The 12,353-nt window shown below is 43.7% G+C and overlaps 1 protein-coding gene across 1 annotated transcript in view; it reads left to right on the forward strand.

Moving 5' to 3' along the window:
* LOC111963418 (protein Daple-like) overlaps nt 1-12,353 on the forward strand; it is an 81,616-nt gene that overhangs the window by 45,408 nt on the left and 23,855 nt on the right. The window contains exons 5-17 of the mRNA XM_070443411.1: nt 379-437; nt 2,086-2,169; nt 2,627-2,767; nt 2,968-3,164; nt 3,382-3,463; nt 3,952-4,110; nt 4,873-5,019; nt 5,247-5,391; nt 5,751-5,932; nt 6,319-6,867; nt 7,035-7,580; nt 7,950-8,189; nt 10,022-10,149. Coding sequence (XP_070299512.1) covers nt 379-437; nt 2,086-2,169; nt 2,627-2,767; nt 2,968-3,164; nt 3,382-3,463; nt 3,952-4,110; nt 4,873-5,019; nt 5,247-5,391; nt 5,751-5,932; nt 6,319-6,867; nt 7,035-7,580; nt 7,950-8,189; nt 10,022-10,149 — 2,659 coding nt within the window. The remainder of the gene's footprint in view (nt 1-378; nt 438-2,085; nt 2,170-2,626; nt 2,768-2,967; nt 3,165-3,381; nt 3,464-3,951; nt 4,111-4,872; nt 5,020-5,246; nt 5,392-5,750; nt 5,933-6,318; nt 6,868-7,034; nt 7,581-7,949; nt 8,190-10,021; nt 10,150-12,353) is intronic.

Raw genomic sequence — 12,353 nt, forward strand, 5'->3', positions numbered from 1 at the left:
TTTTTTTGCTATATTGATTACTGCTTTGTTCGGTTGGAGCTTGCATTAAAGGCATTTCACTGTACTTGTGAACTTAACTTGAAACTTCAAACATAAAGGCTTGCTACATCCACAAAAACACCCAAACATAACCCTGAGCTGAGGCTGATTTAATGATTGACCCACTGACTGATGGATCCTAACCAAACCAACAGGGATGGGAGAGATCCTTCAGCCCATTAGTGTAAGAACTGGGGGATGGGAGAGACTCAAAGCTGTCATTTGTGATTTGCTGCCTACCTGTGGGATTTAAATCAAAATCGAATCTGAGCTCAAAATCAATCTGCTAAAAGAAAATGTGGTTTTAATCAGTTATGTCTTCATCTTTCTCTTCAACAGGCAAGAGCATGGAAGAGGTGAAGAGACTGCTGCTGTTGATCCTAGGCTGTGCTGTGCAGGTAACACAATACACACTAATTGAGACGAGCAGATCTGGACTCAAATAGTATTCCAAGTCTTTCAAATACTTTAGATGTCCTTGATTGAGCTTGTCTGGTGCAATGGAATAGTCTGACAAAGTGCAAAGCCCACCCACCTGGCACAGTACTCAGGCAAGCTCAATATGGAAAAGGAAAGGGTATTTAACTGTATTAACTGCAACTGAAAACAGTAGCCTACAGTGCATCAGCAATGGCATGTTATCAACATTCTATGAATCAATTCAAAATGGCCCTCAAATGTTTGAGATGAATTTCTCTTTGAAATCGACATGTCCAATGTAGCACCAAAACCACAGAGCATGGCAGAGGCTCTGAGATATAAAGGGWTAAATGGTGCAGGACAGGGACCACCCACCCGTGCCGGCACCAGAGGCTATTGTTTTCTTTCCCTCCCAATCCCCTGGCCTCTCGCTCATTTTGAATAGTTGATAAAATGTCCTCAGTCATTTTTTTCTAATCATGATACAATCAAAAAATGTCAATGTCGGGCATAGATGGAATGCATTATGTAAGTCATTTTTAATTTTTAATTTCACCTTTATTTAACCAYGTTGGCCAATTGAGAACAAGTTCTCATTTACAACTGGGACCTGGCCAAGATAAAGCAAAGCAGTGTGACAAAAACAACAACACAGAGTTACACATAAACAAATGTACAGTCAATAACACAAAAGAAAAATAGAAAAATCTATGTACAGTGTGTGAAAATGTAGGGAGGTAGGCAATAAATAGGCCCTAGAGGCGCAAATAATTACAATTTAGCATTAATACTGGAGGGATGTGCAGATGATGTGCACGTAGAGATACTGGGGTGAAAAAAAGCAAGAGGGTAAGTAATAATATGGGGATGAGGTAGTCGGGTGTGCCATTTACAGATTGGCTGTGTACAGGTACAGTGATCGAAAAGCTGCTCTGACAGCTGATGCTTAAAGTTAGAGAGGGAGATATGAGACTCCAGCTTCAGTGATTTTTGCAATTCGTTCCAGTCATTGGCAGCAGAGAACTGGAAGGAAAGGTGGCCAAAGGAGGAATTGGCTTTGGGGATGACCAGTGCAATATACCTGCTGGAGCGCGTGCTACGGGTGGGTGTTGCTATGGTGACCAGTGAGCTGAGATAAGGCAGGGCTTTACCTAGCAAAGACTTATAGATGACCTGGAGCCAGTGGGTATGGCGACGGATATGTAGTGAGGGCCAGCCAACAAGAGCATACAGGTCGCAGTGGTGGGTAGTATATGGGGCTTTGGTGATAAAACGGATGGGATTTAAACCACAATCGAAGGGTCAATGTGTTATCTATGCATCTTATAATTGCATTAACCCTGRTTTTTTTCTATCCATTGAATGAAAATTACCTGAGTCCAACAACAAGCCCTACGCTGACAATTAGACACGTGCTGCCTCAGGTTCTCCACGTTACTCTATACAGTATTTCTACAAGATTTAAACCTTTTCATCTGGCTTATGTGTAATTATGATCATTCACACACCCAGTCTTTGTGTTCCGTAGAGAATGGGAAAACCAAGTCTGAATCAGAATATGTTTCTGATAGTTTATAGTACCTATAGATATCTAATAGAAGTGTCTGTCATTGTTTCTCTCTGCAGTGTGAGAGGAAAGAAGAGATCATTGAGAAAKTCAAACTGCTCGACATTGAGAGGCAGGCAGCCATCGTCTCCCACATTCAAGAGGTGAGTAGTACAGGTGTAGGTGTGTTCACGTCAAAGCAGGCACACATGTTCATGCACATCAGCAATTCCTTTTTATAGTGATTATTTTTCTCACATTATCTTCAGATATGCTTGAAAATACAGATTAAAATTAGGCATCTTGCACATTTACAGAAATATTGATTTATGTGCACGGTCGCTGTCAAATATATCTAGTAAAGTAAAGACACAAAGGTATTAATCCTAGGCCTACTCTCCCACAGTGTGGCATTCCCATTGACATTTATACACAGATGTTCATGCATGTCAGTCCACTTTTTCTCACATTTATGTATGCGCGTCTTCATATACTGACACATTCAAGTCTCATTCCTAGGGCTACAGTAATATATTTATTAAGGAAATATTATGTTACACTGCACAGCCGAAGAAATACAAGAGAGCGCTGTGTAGTGAAAGTGTCTGTCTACCCCTTCAGGTGACCCAAAACCAGGAGAATGTGTTGGACTTGCAGTGGCTGGAGCTGCCAGATATGCCCACTGAGGAGCTGGACCCCCTGTCCAGAAACATGGCCCTGCACCTCCGCAAACTCATAGATGAAAGAGATGAATGTGCAGAGGTTGGTATTGAAGACGGTCTGAAACACACCCAATTACGACTTTTAAAATCAACTGTATTACTCACAATACCTTTAAAAGTAAATGATGCATCTGTACATTATATGTACCTAATGGATATATGCATGTCATTCAGACTTGATTTGTGTTCTTTTTACGCACAGCCAATAGACTGACAGAGTTCTTCTCCACCCTCCTCCAGGCGATCGTGGAGCTGACCCAGGAGAGGGACTACCTCCAGTCCCAGCAGCCCTCTAACCACCTGGGTTACCCCAACCCTGAGAGGACCGACCTGGGCCTGGGCGGACCTATCTGCCGGCTGTCCAAAGAGGACCGGCAGCATCTGGCTGTGGAGCTGGCTGACACTAAAGCCAAACTGAGACGCTCGCGACAGGAGCTGTGAGTCAGGAGAAGGAAATCTCTACCATGACAGGCTAGAGTTAGATACTAGAGGCTAGATTTTGGGATATTTTGGCATTTAACATATTTGTTTTATTTAAATAAATTATTTTCCAAGATTTTAGCTTAAGTTTTACTATAAGCCCTCTTTAATTACAATGTAGGTATGTCTGAACAAATTGATTTGCCAACCTAATGCATGCTGTGTCTCTCCCAGGGAGGAGAAGACTGAGCAGCTGATGGATACCAAACATGAGGTGGAGAGGCTGGATCTAGAGATGCAGAAACTCAAGCAGGAGGTGCAGATTTCCTCTTCCACTTTGGCTTCCCTGTGTCCCCCTCACACTCCCCCTCTTTCTTCTCCTCACTCTCTCTGCCTGTTTATCTCCTTCTCATGCACTCCCCGTTTCTTTCCCTCTTACACTCTCCCCCGGTTTCTCTTGCTCACAAACATGCTCTGATACCCAACTTTCCCCTCTTTTTCCAGTCAGGAAAAATGGTTCCCAGACATTTCAAATCTTGACCACAAATTKCATGCTAGAAAGCATATCATATTTATTCTGTCTTCAGAATGTTCACAGAAGGGAACATTTTTAGCTGATGTCACATTATCAAAGACAGTACCATTTTAAGATATTCCCATGAGACCAGCAAATTCTAAAATAGAAAGATTTCATAACTAGTTTTGTCATAACCTCACTGCAGATCACATCTAGTCCATAGTGTTGTGCGTGTGTGTGTGCCATGCGGAGACCAGCTCCATTGTGTGTGTTTGTGACCTGTGCAGAACATGCAGTTACTTGCAGAGGCGAGGTTGGTGCGTGCGTACAGGGATGAAGTGGACGCTCTGAGGGAGAAGGCAGCCAAGGTGGACAGACTGGACACAGAGTTGAGCCGCTGCAAGGAGAGGCTACACGACGTCCACTTCTACAAGACACGAGTCGAGGTGATTCACACTGATCATTACATTTCATTGAATAAACGTTGTGACTCACCATCAATTTAATGACACCTGAAATCAAATAATACTGTACATTTAAGGAAAAGAACCTGATGAAGGAATTTGCCAAAACGAGTTGGGTTTAATAATAAAAGTATCATATCTTCAGCATGCTCCACTGTTCATGCACCTTTTGTTTGAAAAGGACAACATYTATTTTTGTCATTATCAACACACATCCACATATTTAGCCTATCTCGTCTGTCAAGACACACTAAGTACAGGATGAGGTGATTGGTGGTGCATATTAAGACCCATAATCCTTAGCAGCATGTCTTTCATGTCTCTGGGTCAAATTAGTTCCACTACATTGACTAGAACCCCTGCTGTCTCTTTCACAGGGGAACAATGGCATCTCCTGATCAGCAGAATGACCAGGCCCAGGGTTTATGGGTTTGTCCAGGCATGGGTCTCCACAGCTGTCAGTGGCAGGCCTCTGAATCACTATGTCCCTCTGTCTCCGTCTCAGCCTCTGACTCATTATATTTCACACACTCCATCTTTCTGTGTGCTTGTTTGAGATCGACTACATTGCAGTGGAATCACTGATCTACAAATCACTTTGCATCCCCAATTAACTACTCATTATGTGATCAAGATGAGCAAATATGCACAGCGTATTGCTCAGGCCGATCTCCTCAAACACGCTGTATATGTCCCTCTGTCTCCATCTCACTGTGTGTCTGTCTGTATTATATGTGTCTACAGGAGCTGAGAGAAGATAACGCCACTCTGATGGAGACCAAAACCCTGCTGGAGGAGCAGCTGGGAGCCTCCAGGGGGCGTTGTGACAAACTACATGAGCTGGAGAAGGAGAACCTGCAGCTGCGCTCAAAACTACACGACGTGGAGATGGTGAGAAAATTGAACCCGGTGTCTATCGATGACTGGATCACGCGGTCTGTGTGTCTCTTTACCCTTTTGACAATACTGAGTTACACATCCACCGTAATTGCTTGACCTATTCTGGAATTGAAAATGTAACAAGAAAATATTTGAACACTTTCACAAAATGGTCAGGGTTGGCAAAATAGTGTGAAAAGGATATGTGTGTGTCTGGCCCACTCTGCTGTCCCTCTCAGGACCGGGACACAGATAAGAAGCACCTGGAGGGGTTGATAGAGGAGAACATGCTGCTGGAGATCMCTCAGAAACAGAGCATGAATGAGTCTGCCCACCTGGGCTGGGAACTGGAGCAGCTGGCCAAGAACAACGACAACAACGACAGTAAGGGGACACACACACACACACTGCGGAGAGCCCATATTAATCCTCTTCTGTTAGCTGTTGATGGCGTTTTTGGATGCAAAAGGGCTGAAATATATATATTTTGGTGATAAAATGACTAAATATATTTTGGTGATAAAATGACTCTGCATCTGCCTCAGTTTTACATTAATAACAAAGCAGTGCTCACTCCTCTGTCAACAAACTGTATACAGACCTACACAGTGTGCCACTACCATGATCACATGCACAGAACATCTCCAAATACAAGATGCCAGACATTTTTTTTTTTTTTTAAATAGGAGAAAATGTATTCACAAACAGAACTGAACAAGCACCCCTCTCTTCCCCACGTGCAGTGCACAAGTCATTTGTGTTTGAGCTGAACGAGTCTGCGTCGAGCCGTCTGCTGAAGCTGGAGAAGGAGAACCAGGGTCTGCAGAGCACCATCCAGGAGCTCAGAGAGGCTTCACTAAGTCTGGAGGAGGACCAGCTAAACGCCATGGAGTTGGAGAGAGAGAACCAGGGCCTCAGCAAAAAGGTACTGTACACACTGATTTGACAGACGCTACTTTATGCTGGTCCCACATGCTTTATAGAATGGCAGTCTGTGTTGTGGCATACTATGCTGGTCCCACATGCCCTATATAGAGAGTCAGCAGAATGCATTGCAGTATGTATTGTGGTGCAGTTAAATTAATGCGGGTGGGAGCAGAGCAGCATATACTGAGTGCTATCTTTCTCTATTCATAGTATATGTCATTGTCCCAGCACTGGTGGGGATGTTTTGAATGTACATATCTCTCACACATACTTCTGACATATTGAGCTTTCATATTTATGACGTCTTTYATGTTGATTGATGAATTGAATCTATTTTGTCATTGGTTTCTATCATGATTGTCATCCATTTTGTGTCTTCTATAGCTGGAGCGTATGCAGACCCTGCTGGACCAGGAGAAGCAGACCACCCAGGACATGGAGGGTCTGGAAGAAGACCTGCTCAAAGACGAGCAGAAACTGGAGAAGACTCTGGAGAGACTGCAGGCAGACAAGAACAGACAGGCACAAACTGTACTTCTACCTTTACACATGCTAAATGCACCATTTCATGGCCCGGAGGAAAACTTCCGGGTCCTAACTGTCTGTGGCATGTTGTCCTCGGTGGTCCCGCTTATGTCCTCATTATCCCACCTGACTGTCTTTATGTGTGTTCCCCAGATCTCAGAGCTGGAGCAGGAGAAGGAGCACCTGAGCCAGGCGGTGAGCTCCCTGCATCAGCGCACCCAGGTTGACAGCGAGACAGAGAACCGCGTCCTCCACCAGACCATCACCAACACCGGGTCCAAGCTGTCCCGGCTAGAAGCCCAGGGCAAGCAGGCCACCAAGGAGCTGGAGACACTGAGGGAGAGGGGGGTGGAGCTGGAGAGGGAGACAACACATCTGGAGAGGAGCAAGGAGCAGCTGCAGAGGGAGGTGAGGGAGGTCTTGCACTCGTACTTGTTCCGCCAATATTTGCAGCAATTTTTTTATGTTTTACTTGCAGTAATTGTGAGTTGCAATCAGTGCATTCAACTTAGGAAGTTAAAACGACTACATATCACAATCGTTGCAACATGCCTGAACTGTAAATGTAAACGTAGGTGGCCTCCCTGAAGATCACATGTGACCGGGCTGAGGCCCTGGAGAGAGACAACACCAGCCTGGAGCAGGACAACTGGAGGCTGAAGAAGCAGGTGGATACAGCCCAGAACGTCAGCCTGCGCCTGGCCAAGCTGGAGAATGACCACAGCCTCTTGGACGAGGAGAACCTGGAGCTCCGCCGCACCGTGGAGTCCCTCCGGCCAGCTGCCATTCGCCTGGCCCAGCTCCAGCAGGAGAACAGGGATCTGGAGAGGGAGAGGGAGGATCTGACCCGCTCTGTGGAGGAGCTGAGGTCCCAGGGGAAGAGGGCGGAGCGGCTGGAGCTGAGCATCGGCAGCCTGGGCCAGGAAAACCAGAGGTTACAGCAGAGCCTGGAGAACAGCTCCACTAAGATCCAGGGGCTGGTGAGGGAGCTGAGGCAGGCGGAGACCGAGACCGGAGTTCTGAGACGGGAGCTGGAGGAGGTGCGCCTGGCGGAGAAACGCCTGGAGGTGGTGGAGAAGGAGAAGAGGGGGCTGGAACAGGAGCTGGGCCAGTCAGAGAAGGTACGTCTGTGTGTGTATGCTACATGTATACTGTAGTTGTGGAGTATTACGCACTCCTGGCTGCACACCTACATGTACATACTACCTCAATAAGCCTGACTAACAGGTGTCTGTATATAGCCTTGCTACTCTTTTTTCAAATGTCTTTTTATTGTTGTTTTATTTCTTGACTTACTTACACACACACACAAACACACTTTTTTCCCCCGCACCATTGGTTAGAGCCTGTAAGTAAGCATTTCACTGTAAGGTCTACACCTGTTGTATTCGGCGCACGTGACAAATCAACTTTGATTTGATTTGACAATGAATTTCCTTGATGGGATAATACAAATGTAATTTAACTGAATTGACGGAATTGATTTTAAGGCGAGGAAGCAGRTGGAGAAGGAGGCGCGACGTTTATGGCAGCAGCTGGAAGTGAAGGAAGAGGTGCTGGAGGAGAGCGCTCTAAAGCTGGCCTCATTAGAGAAGGAGGGCATCACCAAGGAGAAGGAGTTGGAGAGGTTAAAGGAGGTGGCTGGGATGGTCAAAGAGCTGGAGAGTCAGAACAAGGAGCTGCAGAAACAGGCCACCATCGACAAAAGGACCCTGGCCACACTCCGAGAGGTATGTATGGGGAAGAGGTCGGAGGATAATGTACAGTAGGTTGAAGTGCTAGGTGTACCATACTAGGGTTGAATATTTTKAAATGTATTTTACAAATGTTACATCCCAAGAATAAATCCTTTTTTCCCTGTGTATTCCGGTATTTACCACCCTAACCAGAAATGTAATTCTAAAGCATATAAATATACTACCTGAGCCTGATGAGCRATACATTAAGGACATTTTATGAGCCCAAGCGGATTTAACAAGTTACATCAGTAAGGGATCATAGCTTTGACCTGGATTCACCTGGTCAGTTTGTCATCGAAAGAGCAGGTGTTCTTAATGTTTTGTACACTCAGTGTATAGTCTACGGCACATTACGCACGACAGAAAACATAAAAGCCCATAGATGTAACTATGCTCTCTTGGGTAAATAAAGAAACTAGCTCCAGTAGGCTAATCTTTTTGTGGAATTTTATTACTGTACTTTATTGTATTATACTGGACTGGAATTATGCATCTTGTTCAAACCATGAAGCTGGGTGAAGGACATGCGGCCTACAAAGTCACAATTATAGTCTAGGATATATTTACTTTTTATATAAAAGGGCCTATTTTACATTTTTATAATTAGTAGGCTGAGGCATATACCGTGCATTCGGAAACTATTCAGACCCCTTCCCRTTTTCCACATTTTGTTACCACCTTATTCTAAACTGTATTTAAAAAAWWAAAWAWAAAWACTCATCAATCTACACACAATACCCTATAATCACAGTGAAAACCTGCCGTTTCTACGTGTAGAATCACAATGCTCGTCAGTGGCCGAGAACCTAACTTTGAGCCAATCAGAGAGCACAAAATTCCACCTAGGGAAGCGTAACAAAAAAATATAGCAGTTTTGAAGCTGCAGTAAAGCTCAGTAACTGCAGTCGACTGTGGTATTTTGGACGTAGTAATTGCAGTGTACTGCAGTTATGRTGCACTCTGACTGCAATCTTTTTTCATAAGGGAGCTGACAGAAGTGACAAAAAAAAATAGGGAACTTTTCCAGGTGTACTCCACCACCTTTTCATCAGAATTGTAACTACAACAATAAAGCTGCATAATAACATGTTTTATCTAGCGCAAGTCTTTACATCTTTTACATCTAGCTAAGGAGTTTTGTGCTTGAAGTATTTTTTTGTAAGGTTRAGTTTGATATTAAGCACCTGCTCATTAGTTAGCTAATGGCAGTCACACACACTTCATATGATATGAATGGGGTGTTCGGTGCAGCACAATGCACACAACACTAAATGCTCTACCAAGCTAGCTATCTATTGTTAGCAAGATGATGAAGAAATTATTTAATTCACTATTCCATACTCCCAGTGTCAGTCTGCTTTCTAGATAATGTTAGCTAAACGGTTAGCATTGCCATTTAGCACAACATAYCTGGCTAGCTATTCCACCGACTCTCGCCAGCTAACAGGCAGCTACTTCAGTCAAAAACCAATCATTGTGATTTAATTATAATTTTGCTAGCTACGCTAGTTGTGGCCATCTGGTTAGTATCAACAAGGGCTTACTACAAATTCTAGCTGGATAGCAACAAAATTAGCGTAGGTTGCTAGTTAACTTACATCAGCTGCAGCAGGCGTAAGCCAAACAAGCTCGTGCCACATTGTGGCCTGAAGTATTAAACTAAGCAAATCTGAGGTCAAACTCTTCTATATGAACAACGACAAGTTAACTGCCGACACTGGGCAGAGTTGCTAAGTACCTATCGCCAGTCAGATTTCTCGGTGTGTCTGACAGTTTGGTAGACAGGTCAATAGAGTCAGAGTTTTATTGTGTGTCCTGTCCAGGACCTGGTGAATGAGAAGATCAAGGTGCAGCAGCAGTGGAACGAGTTGGAGATACTGAGCGACGAGCTGGAGAAGATCGGTCTCAACAGAGAGAAACTACTGCAGGAGAAGAACAGCTGTGAAGACAAGTAAGTGGCTTTACACTACCAGCATGCATCACACTACCAGATTTTCTACAATACATGTACCACAGTGGCGGTCAGTGCCGTTTAAGATGAGGGAGGACGATTAATTGTTTTTCATGAGCATAGTCTTATTTCTATTACAACATATTGGATGACTGTCATTCATATTCCATTCAACCAGTTCTATGTAACAGAGATAGGTTCAGGCTACTACATGATACTCAAATGTTCCCGATGCCCATCATGAGGTTGCTACAACCTAGCCTATGAATGAAAGTTTACAACGTAGGTGCACACAGATCGAGAAACACATTTGAGGTGACAGACAGGGACAGACGGTGATATTCAATACCGCCATGCGCACTCTTGCCTGCATCTAGTCTATATAGAGTGTAATTATTAGTCCAACAGTTGCAAACAAGAGTTTCTATTGGACAAATTCAGGTATGTTTAGCCCCGTTTTGTTCCATTTGCTTCCGTTRTAAGAAACGTTTTTCAACAGAATCTGCAGAAAGAATACACCCCTGATCACGCGTAAACACAGTTAACTTTCATAGCAGCCACGTTGTATTCAAATATAATTTTATTTGTCACATACACATGGTTAGCAGATGTTAATGCGAGTGTAGCAATGCTTGTGCTTCTAGTTCCAACAATGCAGTAATACCCTAACAACTACACACAAATCTAAAGGGGTGAATGAGAATATGTACATTTAAGTATATGGATGAGCGATGGCCGAGCATCATAGGCAAGGTGCAATAGATGGTATAAAATAAATTAGTCATATCACATGTACAGTTGAAGTCGGAAGTTTACATACACTTAGGTTGGAGTCATTAAAACTCATTTTTCAACCACTCCACACATTTCTTGTTAACAAACTATAGTTTTGGCAAGTCTGTTAGGACATCTACTTTGTGCATGACACAAGTAATTGTTTCAACAATTGTTTACAGACAGATTATTTCACTTATAATTCACTGTATCACAATTCCAGTGGGTCAGAAGTTTACATACACTAAGTTAACTGTGGGCCTTAAACAGCTTGGAAAATGCATATAAATGATGTCGGCTTTAAGAGCTTCCGATTGGCTAAATGACATAATTTGAGTCAATTGGAGATGTACCTGTGGATGTATTTCAAGGCTACCTTCAAACTCAGTGACCTCTTTGCTTGACATCATGGGAAAATCAAAGAAATCAGCCAAGACCTCAGAAAACAAATGTAGACCTCCACAATTCTGGTTCATCCTTGGGAGCAATTTCCAAACGGCTTAAGGTACCACGTTCATCTGTACAAACAATAGTACGCAAGTATAACACCATGGGACCACGCAGCCGTCATCCTTCTCCAGAAGGAGAGGCGTTCTATCTCCTAGAGATGAACGTACTTTGGTGCGAAAAGTGCAAATCAATCCCAGAACAACAGCAAAGGACCTTGTGAAGATGCTGGAGGAACAGGTAAAAAGTATCTATATCCACAGTAAAACGAGTCCTATATCGACATAACCTGAAAGGCCGCTGAGCAAGGAAGAAGCCATGCTCCAAACCGCCAAAAAAAGCCTGACTACGGTTGCAATTGCACATGGGGACAAAGATCGTACTTTTTGGAGAAATGTTCTCTGGTTGATGAAACAAAAATAGAACTGTTTGGCCATAATGACCATCGTTACGTTTGGAGGGAAAAAGGGGAGGGTTGCAGGCCAAAGATCGCAATCCCAACCGTGAGCACGGGGGTGGCAGCATCATGTTGTTCATCATGTTGTTGGGGTGCTTTGCTGCAGGAGAGACTGGTGCACGTCACAAAATAGATGGCTTTATGAGGAAGGAACAATTCATGTGGATATATTAAAGCAACATCTCAAGACATCAGTCAGGAAGTTAAAGCTTGGTCGCAAATGGGTCTTCCAAATGGACAATGACCCCAAGCATTCTTCCAAAGTTGTGGCAAAATGGCTTAAGAACAACAAAGTCAAGGTATTGGAGTGGCCATCACAAAGCCCTGACCTCAATCCTATAGAAAATTTGTTGGAAGAACACCAGCTCTGTCAGAAGGAATGGGCCAAAATTCACCCAACTTATTGTGGGAAGCTTGTGGAAGGCTACCCGAAATGTTTGACCCAAGTTAAACAATTATAAAGACAATGCTACCAAATACTAATTGAGTGTATGTAAACTTCTGACCCACTGGGAATGTGATGAAA

The sequence above is a fragment of the Salvelinus sp. IW2-2015 genome, linkage group LG4q.2, assembly GCF_002910315.2.
Source record: "Salvelinus sp. IW2-2015 linkage group LG4q.2, ASM291031v2, whole genome shotgun sequence".
Lineage (NCBI taxonomy): Eukaryota > Metazoa > Chordata > Actinopteri > Salmoniformes > Salmonidae > Salvelinus > Salvelinus sp. IW2-2015.